Below are 14625 nucleotides of genomic sequence, written 5' to 3' on the forward strand. Positions count from 1 at the left end.
TACACCCTGGCTTCAATGACGCCACAACGGCAGGTTAAATATGAACTGAACTATAACTCCGCATGTATGTATGTATGTATGCGCATGAGTAGAATTATATTCGAAATTTGCTACCTACAACTTTGTTGTGGGTGAAAACGCGTTGCTCTATTTAAATTTTTTCACTCAAAAACGTTCGTTGTTACGACGCCTTTCATATGCATGAGCTAATTAATTATAATAAATTAAATTTTATAAACTTTGTTTTTAAAAAAAAATTTTAACGTTTACAAAAAATTTTGCACACAAACAATAAGCGTTCATAAATCTAAATGTAAGCAAGCTTAGGTGATAAAATACAAAAATATAATTTTTATTAAAATTTGTATATTCGAAATTTGTTAGTATTCATTAGACATTTGTAGGGTATTTCGGTAGAACTTTCATCTGTGAAATTAAGCATAAAGTAACGTAATTTACTTTCTTACATCGTGTACATAAAACACTCGAACATATATCTTTTTATGACAACGAAAAAATTGAATAATAAGTACGGAAAGGCTAAGTTCAGGTTTAACCGAACATACATTATTCTATTGTAGCTTGCAAGGATGAAAGCCGGGGAAATACCTTCCGGTATTGGCAATATTAAAAAACCAATTTCATTTTTATTGAGCCCCAAACCATTAATAATATACTTTTATAACTTTTAAGAAAACGTGTCCACTTAATTTTATAAAATTATCATGCATTTTGACCAACCTAAACGGTTTCAAGTCTGGTGGAAAGTCGGAAATCATTACATAGGGTATATTGGGGCAGTGAAATAAAAGGGCTGAATGCATTTATTTTTGACATTGTTCAGGTATACTTGAAAATTTATTTTCAAACAATATATAATATATATTATAAATATAAGCATATATATGTAGTCAAGTCAGCCGGACGTTTAGAATCATGAATATCAGTTAGATGGGGTCTAAGACAAGTTTTCACCCGATTTTATCCATTTTAGGCACAAAGATACACTGTCATTAGAAAAATACGCTCTCTCAATTTCATTTAACCCTTATGTTAGTAACCGGGTATCACCGCGGTGTATTTGTGTGAATAGTTTAAAAAAAATTCAATATTTCATTTTATGCTCCCAAATCGTCGTTTTTTAACTTAAAAGAAAGCTATTTGTGAGTTAAATTTTTTTACCCCCCGCTACCCGGTTGCTAAAAGTATTGATCCGATTCAACAAACAATAGATTGACCGATATTAGGTCCACATGTTTGGTATGTGGGGCTTAAACAGTTATGGTCCGATTTTTACCATTTTTAAGACCCGAGACGGCATATTTCACAGGCAATATCTGCGCAAAGTTCTATCCGAATATATTCGTTAGGTTGTGTAAAGTCAAAGAATCAGATGGAATTGAAAATTGTGTTTTACGGAAGTGGGCGTGGTTGTAATCCGATTTTGCCTATTTGCAATGTAGGAATGTCATAGTAATGCAACCTACCGAGTTTGGTTGAAATCGGTCAAGCAGTTCCCAAGATATGTTTTTTCACCTACATAAATGTGGGCGGGTTCACGCGCATTGTCCAATTTTGAAAGCGGCTCCTACATAGCTCTCTTGTATCATTCTGGGTATCGCGCTTTTAGTAATTTTTAACAAAACCGTTATATGGTAAGAGGGCGTTCACACACACAGTTCCAACTGTTGGTAGAAGTTTTTAAAGGATTTGTCTTAAGTGAATTTGGTTATTGTAACTTAAGTGGTTTAGAATATATGTACATTAAACTTATAGATGGCGGGGCCACGCCCTTTTTTTCAAAATTTTTAGACCACAGGTGCTTTTCTTTGCCGAGGAACACGCGTACCAAGTTTCATTAAAATATCAGAATTTTTACTCAAGTTATAGCTTGCACAGAGAGACGGTCAGACAGTCACTCGGATTTCAATTCGTCTCGTCATGCTGATCATTTATATATAATATACTTGTAACCCTAGAGTCTACAAATATTTGAGAGCTATAGCTTTGATCGATTTAACTCAAATATTCTGGTTGCACGATTTCTAATCAAAATGAAAACAGAGAAACTCAAACGTCACAATTAGCTGAGCAAGCGGATGGAAATGGAACAAATAAATTACGAAGGTATTGAAAACCTAATAACGAAAAGAAAGAAATCCAGGCCAAACATGCCAACGGCATGAAGTAATTGCAATTAGCTAAGTTGACGTTCGTGTTGAACCTGAGCCGGGCGCCATTGTTCATTGAGCCAGCATCGAATCGAAAAGTACATTCACTATGAAAACGAGAGAAAAATTAAAAATAAAAATGCATTTGTATATAAAGCTGGTGATTTCGCAAATCTTAGTCAAATACCAGCTCAGGCCCATAAGATACTCATTCAACACGTCAAAAGCCAGACTTTTATAAGCGTTTGCTGCCGATCGAGCAAACCACGTTTTACATACATTCAAACACATGCAGTCATTCGTCTATTTACATGAACTCAATCTGCTGGCATGCATAAATAGTCGAAGAATTGATTAGAAATCGCCGGTTGAAAAGCTGGCTCGTCGAGCGTCAAAGAAAAAGAAAATGCGGTTGGGTGTGTGCATGTGGTTATTTACACCCATTTGGATCAAATATCTGGCAGCATCGTAACCATTTGCGTGGATTTGTTGATTAACTGATCTTTTGATTTGCACGTACCCGGCGATATCGACATACATACCTAGACATCTCTTACATATGAAAGTATATATGTACTTATATGACTGATGCATTTGTAGCTCATTGCCTATTTACGTTGGCGTGTGCGCTCAATAAATATTTGTATTTGTGCTTTCTTCATGCTTCATTCAATTAAAAATATTTAGAATGTTTCACAAGTCTTGACCATTAAACAGACGACGCGGCGAACTTTGTATCTTCTAATACGTAGGTTGCTTTTTTTATTTCGGAATTTGGCAACCCTAGTGTTGCAATCTGGCAACTCACAACTTTATCGTAAAGTTTGACATTATTAATGTCATACAAACACAAAACGTTTTGACATACGAGCGCTATTTGTGTACTTTACAGTAACTTGAAATATTCATTTCGGCCAAAAAATGGAATTAAATTACGAATATTTTCGCGCGATTATTTTTTACAACTTTCGACATGGATTAACTCAGCAACAGTGCATCGATGAACTAAATTAAATTTTTGGCGATGAAGCTAAATCAAGGCCCAGTGCTTATCAATGGTATGGTGAATTCAATCGAGATCATAGATCACTTCAAGACGAATTTCGTGAAGGCCGTCCAAAATTAGTAGAACTGTAAAAAAATTTGTTCACGTCGGATTACACACAATTTGTCAATCGTTAAAAATAAAACTCGTGTCGATTGGTCGAGAAAAATATTAAAAAAATACGATAGCGGTGCTTCGAAACAGGTCTATGACAGGCAATTAATCGTGCATTTACACGTTGGAGTCCGAAAGTAAACAGCAGGCGACTGTATGGGTGTTTCCAGATGACCCAAATTCAACAAAAGTTGTTCGCACACAAAGCACTTCTAAACAAATGACCTGTTTTTTTTTACTAGACATACCACTAGAATAACGCAGAGATTTTCTTTCGTAAGCACTTTGCGGATAGGTGATGGGTCAACATCAATATTTAAATGACATTTAATTTGTTTTAAAGAAATAAATGGATTATTCTTAGCATAGCGAGTTATATTTGTTTAACAGACAATGTTATTTTGAGCTTCCTGCCACTATTTCAATTTGTGCAACTCATTTAACTGATTAATCAACTATTTTTTATATAAACTTGAAGTAAATTTGCTACTTCTCCGTACAAATTTCCCTCTTTGACTAAATTTTTAGTATGTTTTTGGGTCGCACTGCCTAATCGATCGATAATAAACCGGAAAGTATTATTCTTATTCTTAAATAAACACGTTTTAGTTAGAAAAAATATTTTTGTTATAAAACGGCACGGTGTCCTTATTAAATCGCACCACCGTATGCTGACCTTGTTGAACACAAAATGGCTTTTTAGGAAGTGTGTCCAAATAATTTGCATTTTTCCAACGAAACTTGTTTATATAAATAATGAGTGACAAAATGATGCCGTTAGCTGGCGGCAATTGTCAAGGCTTATTAGAAATGTGTTGTAGTTTTGTTTTTATGCATCTCTGTCCTTATTATTTTTCACATAACTATTTTTATTCGTATTCATAAAAAATAATACGTCAAAGTTCCAATAATGAGGAAACTATAAACTGATCATAGTTTTTGAGATATCGCTCCAAGAAGTTGCTCATTTTATCGCATCTCTATTACATACCTTCTGCTCAACGCAAAACGAGACTTTATCCATAACTCGACAAGGACATGACATATGGCCAAACTTTTTTTTGCTTAGGTTGCCAACCTACTGGACTGTTATATGTTTACATGTCAAATTTGAGCGCGATCTGTCACATAGTTTTTTTAAGGCACTATAAACAAGTCAACCTCGAGTGTGTTTTTCGAATTTTAATATGGAAATTAACGTTGAGCAAAGAGTTTGTTTGAATAAGTGCGACGGACGCAATGAAAATGTTGCAGAAGGCATATGGGGAGTCTTGCCTATCACGTGCACGTATTTTTGATTGGTATAAGTCGTTCAAGGACGGCCGTACATCGCTGGAGAACTTGCCCCATGATCGTCGTCCAGCAACGTCAATAAACGAAGAAAACGTCGAAAAAGTAAAGAAAATTGTGTTGGAAAATCGTCGTGTGACTGAAAGAGAGATAGCTAGTGAGCTCAACATATCAAATGGATCCGCTCATAGCATTATTCACGATGTTTTGGGCATGAGACGTGTGTCTGCTCGACTTGTTCCAAAATCCAGCTCATACGTCTCGTCTTGTACGCGATTATTTGACCAAAAACAACGTAAATATTGTTCCGCAAGCACCGTATTCACCCGACATGGCACCGTGTGACTTTTTTCTTTTCCCTAAACTCAAATTGCCGCTTCGTGGAAAGCATTTTCAGTCGATTGAAGTCATAAAAGAGAATTCGAAGAAGGAACTGAAAGCCATACCTAAAGCGGCCTACCAGAAGTGTTAGGAAGATTGGAAAAAAAGGTGGCATATGTGTATCGCCTCTAATGGTGACTATTTTGAAGGGGATAAAATAAATACTGAAGAATAATTAACCGTTTTTGTTGTTTGAGCCAGTCTCGTTTATAGTTGAGCAGAAGGTATAGCTGTTATACAAACTGACCGATCAAACTCAGTTCCTTGTACGGAAAACTTTTTTGTTTGACAAGGTATCTCCACGAAATTTGATATGGATTTTTTTTAAAGGCATTGCTACAATCTCAGCCGAAGTTCACGTTTTTTCTTGTTTGTAATTAATTTTACTGTCGATGTTAGTCGTTTTACAACATACAAAAGTCTAATTTGATTTTCATGATACAATTGTATAAAATGTGTGTCCGTCGGTCACCTTTTACAGTGAATATTTGGAGCAATGAAAATAATTTTAATCAAACCTGCTACCAAAAGTCATATCTCCTCATAACCTAGGGAACCTCTATGTATTTCAGATCGTATGATTTATTTAAGATGGATACCTCGAGCAATAACAAAATTAAATGAAGCAACCTAAATAACTTGACGACTTAATTAATTTGATTTTAACTAGATCACTAAAAATTAAAATTTATCATGAATTTGTCTGGAATTGTTTAACCAACAAAGATTGATTCTAGTTCTTTTATATTTTTTGGTTATTGATTCTAGTTTAATAAAATAGGTTTCTATGCACTATTTACATCAAGTGCTGTCTGTGCAGAAGAGATAAGTTAAACGAATGATTAAATGGATGTTGTGAACAAAAGAACAATGGCGTATTGGTTGAATAACGGCATAAGTACAGTATTATGCGCTTTGAGTGATTTTTTATATAGCAGCATTTATTAGGCGAAATCGCACAGAGGATCGTAAAGGTACGAATTTCTTATAAATGATGGGATGAGTTGGGCATTCATTAAAACCACAGAAGACATAATAGCGTGAGGAAATTTTAGTACCGATGGTTTCCTACCTACCTTTCGCACCGTTATAATTGCAACAAAGCCACGTTAGAAACAAAATCGTGCTTTGTTTACAATTTCGTGTACCTATGGCACCATCTCTTCGAATTTCATTTTGCCTATAACCTTCTCCTAACTCTGAATAATTAATCCAAACATGGTCAGAATGAAATCTAAGTAAGTTACGAACAAGCAAACCGTGATTACAAAGAAATAATGCAATATTACAGACTAACAAAGCTGTTCTAAAATATTGTGCAATAATTTTCTCTTGGATTTAGTGTTAGAAATTAATTAATTAATTTGATAATAACTTTACCGAAATATAAATTTTGTTGTCAACTAATATTTTTCTGTCGAGTTTGTAGAGCCACTGTAGTCTTATGTAAGTTTGTATGCAATATTTTTTACGCGTATATAAAATTATGTACATACATACACACATTATTTGCGTAGAGGTTATTACGCAAGTTTAACAACAACAGTTTGTGATAAAATCACCAAAAGTTTCAAAGAATTGTCGCAATATTGCAGTTTTTGCTGTTTGTATATGTATTCCAAATGTATCTAGCTATTTATGTACATATGTATGTATGTACGTACTCGTACTTTTACAACAGTTTCATGATAATATTGGAATTCAAGAATTCCCACTATTGGCCATACCGTCAGCCGTCGTTGCTGTTCGTTTTTATATGTTGCTGCTCATCCTAGCTACAACTGTTGCCGGAAATTGTGTGACGACGCTTTTATTTTTTTTTAATATAATTTTTGCGCAATCTAATTACTACTTGTAATTCTGCAATTAGTTAAGTCCTTTATGTACATAAATGTACGTACATATAGGTATATATATATTTATCAGTGTTTGCATTGTCGTGGGAGCTGAAGAATCGTCGAAGGTTCTCGCGCCTCGCGAATTTATTTTAACAGCCGCAGTCCATATGCATAGAGCGATGTCATTGTTGGCTGATGGCCCAGTCTGCGGTGTTACAGCATTTAGTAGTTTTTTAACTTTAACTGTTAAAATTACATTTTGATTTCTTGAATTATGTAAAAATAAAACTAACAGAGTTTCCATGACACTATTCTCATAATTTCCATTTCTATATTTACAGAGTGCAATTGCGGCTGCGTTGATTCATATACATCATTGTCCTCATACAACGGTTCTGGCGCCGCCTCCATCTGCTTAAGCAATAGCAACGAAGCTGTCGGAGTTGGTGTTATAAGCAGCACGACCGCAGTAGCAGCAACAACTGCTTCAGCGCAAACGGCATCCAGTAACTCGGAAACGCTGGCAGCGGTAGCGACAACGACGGCGACCAACAGCCTCAAGACGGCGCACACAAAAGTCGCCACGTCTGGGGGGCACGCCAACACGCAGCCCCCCAGCAAGCGCTCCAGCAGCGGTGCCGACGGTGATTACCAGCTGGTGCAACATGAGGTTCTCTATTCGCTCTCTGCTGAGTATGAGGTGTGTTGGCACGCAATGTTTTTGTTATTTTATTTACATTTTGCAATTTTTTCTGTATTTTGCTTTTGTTTTATTCAGGTCTTGGAGTTTTTGGGACGTGGCACGTTCGGCCAGGTGGTTAAATGCTGGAAACGTGGCACGTCGGAGATTGTGGCTATTAAGATCTTAAAGAATCATCCGTCATATGCACGCCAGGGACAAATTGAAGTATCGATTCTATCGCGTCTTAGTCAAGAAAATGCCGACGAGTTTAACTTTGTGCGAGCTTTTGAGTGTTTCCAGCACAAGAATCACACTTGTTTGGTGTTTGAAATGCTCGAACAGAATTTATATGATTTCCTTAAGCAAAATAAGTTTTCACCGCTACCTTTGAAGTATATACGGCCCATTTTAGAGCAGGTTAGTCTAATAGAAATACACATGACTTAAAATTATACATGTTTATAGGTATAATTGTTTTTTTTGTTTATACATTTACGAGTATAATATTTCTTGGGCTTTTTTATCTTTCACTCGCTTTAGGTTTTAACGGCGTTGCTAAAATTAAAGCAACTTGGTTTAATTCATGCAGATTTAAAGCCGGAAAATATAATGTTGGTTGATCCAGTAAGGCAACCTTATAGGTAAGTAACCCAATAACGACTTTACTGTTGTACCTACTTATGCATATTTATTTTTCTCTGTTTTAAAAAATAGGGTAAAGGTTATTGATTTTGGCAGTGCGTCGCACGTTAGCAAAACGGTATGCAACACTTACTTGCAGTCCCGTTATTACCGTGCACCTGAAATTATTTTAGGTTTGCCATTTTGTGAGGCAATCGATATGTGGTCGCTGGGTTGTGTGGTGGCCGAGTTGTTCCTGGGCTGGCCCTTATATCCGGGCTCATCTGAATTCGATCAAATAAGGTAAGTTACTGATATTATCTTTTCTGTTTTAAACAATTACGTAAATAACAATTTTTTACGCCTTAAAGGTACATATCACAGACACAGGGTCTGCCCACAGAGCACATGCTGAACAGCGCCTCGAAGACATCAAAATTTTTCTATCGTGACGTCGATTCGACCTATCCATTTTGGCGCTTAAAGACCACCGAAGAACACGAGGCAGAGACTAATACAAAAAGCAAGGAGGCACGCAAATATATATTTAACTGCTTAGATGATATTGGTCAGGTAAATGTTCCAACTGATTTGGAAGGCGGTCAATTGTTGGCCGAGAAAACGGATAGACGCGAGTTTATTGATCTGCTAAAGCGTATGCTAACCATTGATCAAGAGCGTCGCCTTACCCCTGCTGAAGCATTGAATCACTCCTTTGTACGCCTCACACACCTAGTTGACTATGTCTATTGTAATAATGTAAAAGCGTCCGTGCAAATGATGGAAGTATGCCGTCGTGGTGATTTCCATACGTAAGTATCCAATATATTTCACTCCAGTTTTGAAAATTTAAAATTTATTGTAAATATTTATTATATTTATTTTACAAATTTATAGCGTACAGCCAGCTTCTACATTGGTTACAAATTTTGTACCCAGCACTACGGAGAATATGACGTTTACCATCAACAATCAGCTAACCAGTCAAGTGCAGCGTTTGGTGCGTGAACGACCGTTAGCCTATGAGGGTCTTTATCAAATATACGGCGGCCGTAATGTCGGTCGTCAATACACACAGGGCCGCGCCGATGCGTTCCAACATCAGTTAAATATTTTGTGTCCGTCATCTTATCAAACCATGCCTAGTCCCACCAAGCACGTGGTTGTTGGAAGCGCCACAATGCAGCCACCATTGCAAGTACGTATACATGCTGAGCTTTAGCTTTTTAAAAAATAATGAAAATAAACATTCCAAAGGTTCCTCCACAGCAGTATGTCAATGTGCCTGTGCCAGTGTCGATGGTGGAACCGGCTTCCGGACAACGCATGTTGCTAACTAATCGTGTACAAGCAAGCGGTGTGGCTTGGCCGCAGACCGGACGGCAAATGGCTTTGGTGCCTTCGTGGCAGCAGGCTCCAGCGCATTCGCTAATTGTCGATTCGGCACCATTTTTGAATGTTGAGGAGATTTATCCTAAACACCATTTGAATATACCCAGAAATGATCTCAAAAAGGAGTCGCCAGTGCAACATTTAGTGTAAGTTATTAATTTTAATGCTTTATGCTTTGTTTTGTTTTGTTTGGTTTTATAACATGACTAACTTTATTTCCATGTGCAGCACTAAGAGCAACTCGTATCGTGTGCCTCGCCACGATAAAAAAGAAAATAATCAACTGTCACCTGTTAAGAAGCGAGTAAAAGAGAGTTCACCGCCACACCAGCAGCGCTACAACCGCGCCTCACATGTTTCGCCGCAGTACCATAGTCACCACAATTGCAACTACGGCAGCAACTACAACAGCAATGCCGGCCCAGTTATTACTTCGGCATCGTCTGGTAGTAAGGAAGAAATCATATAAAAAATATAACGTTTACATTTTGTAAATAACTTCCGTTTTCTTATTTGTAGACATTGTTAGCCAAAATAGCAACAATGGTGGTGGACACCATCATCACAGCAGCAATTCGGCTAATCAACAGCATGTCATCAGCAGCAGCAGCAGCAATGGTGGTGGTGGTGGCGGCTATAGCAACAGCAATCATCACATTATCAACAATTGCAGCGGCAACAGCAGCGTTGGTGGCAATTATCACCACCAAACACATCACACACAGCAGCATCAACCGGCTCAACAAGCGGTGCAACATTCGCACCAACATCACGGCGCTATTGTAAAGCAGCAGACAATTACTATTCACGATACGCCATCTCCTTCGGCTGTCATAACGATTTCGGATAGCGAGGATGAGGGCAATGATCCACCCGCCCCAGCACCTGTTGCGCCGGTAATGAAGCAACGCGCACATGCGCAGTCGCAAACGAACCCTGCTTTATTGCAGCACTCGTCATCGTCCTCGTCGTGTCGTGCCAATGGCCATCAGCATCAGGTGCAGTCGCAGCAGCAACAGCCGCAACATGTACACCATCATCACCATCAGACGCATCAGCAGGTCCAGCCGCAACCGCAGCCACAGCCACAACCACAACAGCAGCAGCAAACTCAGCCGCAGCCGCAGCATCAGCATCATACTGCTAACATCTATGGTAATACATCAACATCCACTTCAACGTCAACTAGTAGCATCACTAATCATTCAAAGGCAAAGTTATCACATGAGCCACATTCGCATACGAATTCGTATACGCATTCAAATCTAACCCATAGCGCTGATGCCAGCATCAAGTGTCAAAGTAGTTCGAACAGTAGCCATAGCCATAGCAATAGCAATAACAGTAATACCAGTAACATTAATAGCAATAGTCAAGGCGGTGGCGTACATAACCATAACAATAATAATAACAACCACAATAGTAGCAATAGCAGTAGTAACAGTAATCAATATGCCACCGCTGCCCGAAGTACAGCATCAAATGCTGTGCAGGGCGGAAGCGGAAGTGGAACTGGATTTGGTGCAGGAGCCGGAGCAGATATTGCAATGGGCGCCGCCGCGGTCGCCGCATGCTCGGCACAGCAACATGTGCAACACGCACACTCGCTTCCACACTCGCAATCGCATTCGCATCATCATCATCATAATTCTCATCATCACCATCAGACGCCGACACAGCCGCTTATACAGCCGCAATATATTGCAAGCACTCATCACCATCAACCAATGCTACAACCGCAGCCACAGCAGCAGCAATGCGGCAGCATCTCTCACAATTCCGCCTCCGTCTCCACTTCCGCAACCAACACCAATTCCAATTCTACTTCTACTTCCACCCACCACCATTACAGTAGCAACAGTAGCAGCAGCAATCATCATCATCATGTTGCTAGCAACACTTCCTCCATATCCTCAAATACGAACATTTCGTCTTCCCATCCATCCTCTAACCTATCCGCCACCAATCCCTATCCACCCATACTATCAACATCCTCGACCACCTCTTCCTCAACCACCAGCATCGCTCATCGTCACAGCAAACATGTTCAGTTAGTAATCCCATGCGTAACCGTAGGTGACAACGACACAGATGAGGTGCGCCGTCGCGGCAGTCATGCACACAGCGGTGGCAACAGTCCTAGGCAGCAACAGCACCATCAACATCAGCAACAACAACAGCAATTGCAGTCATCCTCATCGCACCATCATCATCAACAACAACAACAGCAGCAACATCAGCACCAACAACAACCACAGCATCAACAACAACAGCAACAGCAACAATATCAGCAGCCTGCTCAGCAGCAGCAACAACAACAGCCCAATATTAAATACGAACCGGGGCAATCGCAGAAAAAGCGCATCTTGGCCATGGCCCAGAATGAGTGCTACAATAATGGCGGCAACGGAGTTGGTTGCAGCGGCAGTTTAGGCAATCAAACCGCTAGTTTGCCGCATTTGCCAACCAAGCAAGAGCCAGCCGAATTCTACGAATATCCGCCACAGCAGGCCACATCAGTTGTTGTCGACAACAAGCGTTCTTCATGGGCAGCCGCAGCCACACAGGCTCCACCGGCCCACCACAAACGTGAGGTCACTTCGACGGCCTCCTCTGCCTCGGCCTATGTGCAGCATACGCCTTCAACGGCAGCAGCTGCTCCTCCGTTGGCCCATTCGAAGAGCTCATCGTCAGCAGTCGGCGGTGCAGTGGCAGTTGGTGCAGTTTCCGGCGCCGCTGCAGGCCCTCCCTCGTGGGGGGCACCACAAGTATACCATCGGCAGCAACAAACTCACACTGCTGTTCAGGTGGTTGCACCATCGGCGCAACAGCAGCAACAACCGCAACATCACCAGCATCAAGCGAATACACCAATCGGTGGCTCACCAGCCGCAGCTACTGCAGTAATGCTTCAGCCGGATATCTATGCACAGGGTGATATGTATCGACGCCCAACAGTCTTTGTGTCGCAGGCGACCCCTACGTATGCATACAATCGTGCCGCAGTGGCGCCACCCCCTGCACATAACAGCTCGAGCCGTCAGGTGAGTTTTACGAGACGCATTTGAATTTTCCTTTACTTAAGTGATTTTATTAAATATTCAAATATTTTTTAATTTATAAGGTGAAGAAATTCTTATCCAAGCGTTTAATAATAATATATTTTACATGTTAATATACTAGGCATCAATTTTAAAAAAATTTTTTGTATGTAAATGCGAAAATTTTTTTTTTGTTTGTTTTGAATTTTTTGATAGTCTGTACCTTTAAAAAGATATACTATATAAAATGTATTAAGTGTAGTCGCTCAGTTCAATCAGCTGTATCAGTTGAACTTAAAACACATCTTTCTCAAAATACATATTTCAAATCGAATGCGGTTGTAACTCATAAACAAATTATGCAATCGCTTTGACTTGTATATTCTGAAAAGGGTATATTAAGTTTGCCACGAAGCTTCTAACACGTGGACGGAAACGTCAGAGATTTAATAAAGTATATACTTACATATATAAATATCAGCGTGACGAGCTGAGTCGAATTAACCATGTCCGTCTATATTTGTATCACCGATATCGAACGTCTGTAGCATATAGCTTGTATATAAACTGATCTATCAGACTCAAGTCTTTGTATGGAAAATTGTTACTTTAACAAGGGTTCTTTACAAAATTTCGCACAGATTATTATCCAAAGCCTAGCTGCAATCTCCCAACATATTGTTGAGATCAGACCTCTATAGCAGATAGCTGCCATTCAAACTGACCGACCAAAAACAAGTTAAAGATATTTTTATATCCTTTTATCCTATAAAAAATGCAGCTTAGTTCAGCCGAAGTTAACCGTTTTTCTTGGTTTTAACTATCGTAGGTCATTATATAGGCAATACCTTACAGATTTGTTATATATTGCATGGTTTTTTTTTTTTTGTATATTCACTAATTGTGTATAAGTATATATTCTTATATGCATATATATAGCTTTCTTTCAAAAACTTTCCAAAAAAGCTTTGTTTAGGTGATAACACTAGGTGTCCTCCTTAATTAGATGGATACATTTTATTTCCAAAATAAATTATAATTGTTACAAAAATAAGTCTTGCTGCGTAAAAAAAAATTTACAAAAATTAATTTCAGTGTAGAGCACGAAGTGAGGATTGATAATTAAAAGTGCCGTTCGAAAAGCCAAGTTCTCTACTAAAGAGATTCCTTGTATATCTAAAATAAACGCATGCTTAAATTACCGTTATTGTATTACAAAGATTATCTGTTAATTGACAGGTAATACCTTCGCATCCACTACCCGCCCATATACATTTCCCCACACAGTACAGCCAATTTGGTCCACTAAGTCCAGCACAAGTTGCCGCCAGCAAGCATGCGCATTACGCACCGACGAACATATGGTACGGTGGAGAATAAACTGGTTTAAAACACTCGAGTGAGTCCAACGAAAAGAATGAATATTTTCAATTATCACTTACCCTAAAGATTTGTACATTTCTAAATTAATATTTCTAATTTTCTTTTCTACAAACTCTTGTTGTGTGTATGTGTTTTACTTTTTAACCATGTACATGCAGATCGTTTCTAACTGATTGTGTTGGCAGCAACGGCAGATTCACGAACACCAAATGCGATACAAAGCACGACAAACACAATTGTAACAATAACAACAGTAATAGTTTAGGCGACTTGCAGCAACATTTGCAAACAAGCACCCAACTACAACAAAAACAACAATATTTTCAATTACAAGTGTCCAGACGGAACGCGCTGAATGCTGAAAGCGAACTGGCTGCAGAAGAAACCAACACAACAACAACAACAATTGAGGATAATCAAAATTTGTCTTTTACACGCTGGTGGTTTATGCTGATGCAACAAACCATCAATTACAATTACAGCAACATATTGCAACGAACAAACGCTGCAACGGCAGCAGCAACAGCAACATCTCTACCAGCAGCATTTTTAGATGAGCTACTTGGGAACGTAGCAAATATATTTTCAAGTGAATAATTGCAACTATAAATATTAATGCGTCTACTACCACACAGGCAGCGGTAGCTAGCGCACACTACTAATACCA

The 14625-nt window shown here is 38.8% G+C and overlaps 2 protein-coding genes across 7 annotated transcripts in view; both read left to right on the forward strand.

Moving 5' to 3' along the window:
* Window positions 1-14343, forward strand: part of Hipk (Homeodomain interacting protein kinase) — a 101497-nt gene extending 87154 nt beyond the window's left edge. For 3 of the 6 annotated variants that reach the window (XM_070111902.1, XM_036365257.2, XM_036365268.2), the window contains 12 exons: window positions 7181-7539; window positions 7618-7938; window positions 8062-8162; window positions 8236-8445; window positions 8514-8954; window positions 9040-9340; window positions 9400-9680; window positions 9763-9983; window positions 10054-10689; window positions 11611-12578; window positions 13815-13974; window positions 14117-14343. In XM_070111902.1, the coding sequence (XP_069968003.1) occupies window positions 7181-7539; window positions 7618-7938; window positions 8062-8162; window positions 8236-8445; window positions 8514-8954; window positions 9040-9340; window positions 9400-9680; window positions 9763-9983; window positions 10054-10689; window positions 11611-12578; window positions 13815-13955 (3980 nt within the window). In that variant the 3' untranslated portion in view covers window positions 13956-13974; window positions 14117-14343. The remainder of the gene's footprint in view (window positions 1-7180; window positions 7540-7617; window positions 7939-8061; window positions 8163-8235; window positions 8446-8513; window positions 8955-9039; window positions 9341-9399; window positions 9681-9762; window positions 9984-10053; window positions 10690-11610; window positions 12579-13814; window positions 13975-14116) is intronic. The other 3 variants (XM_036365270.2, XM_036365277.2, XM_036365281.2) reach the window with 3 other exon arrangements.
* On the forward strand, window positions 10695-11606 carry LOC138857701 (sericin-2-like; the record flags this gene model as incomplete). The annotated part of the gene is made up of 1 exon (XM_070111303.1): window positions 10695-11606. A coding segment is annotated over one exon (912 nt), but the record flags the coding sequence as incomplete, so codon positions are not given.
* Window positions 14344-14625: the final 282 nt, after the last annotated feature.

This window comes from Bactrocera oleae, chromosome 6 (assembly GCF_042242935.1).
Source record: "Bactrocera oleae isolate idBacOlea1 chromosome 6, idBacOlea1, whole genome shotgun sequence".
Lineage (NCBI taxonomy): Eukaryota > Metazoa > Arthropoda > Insecta > Diptera > Tephritidae > Bactrocera > Bactrocera oleae.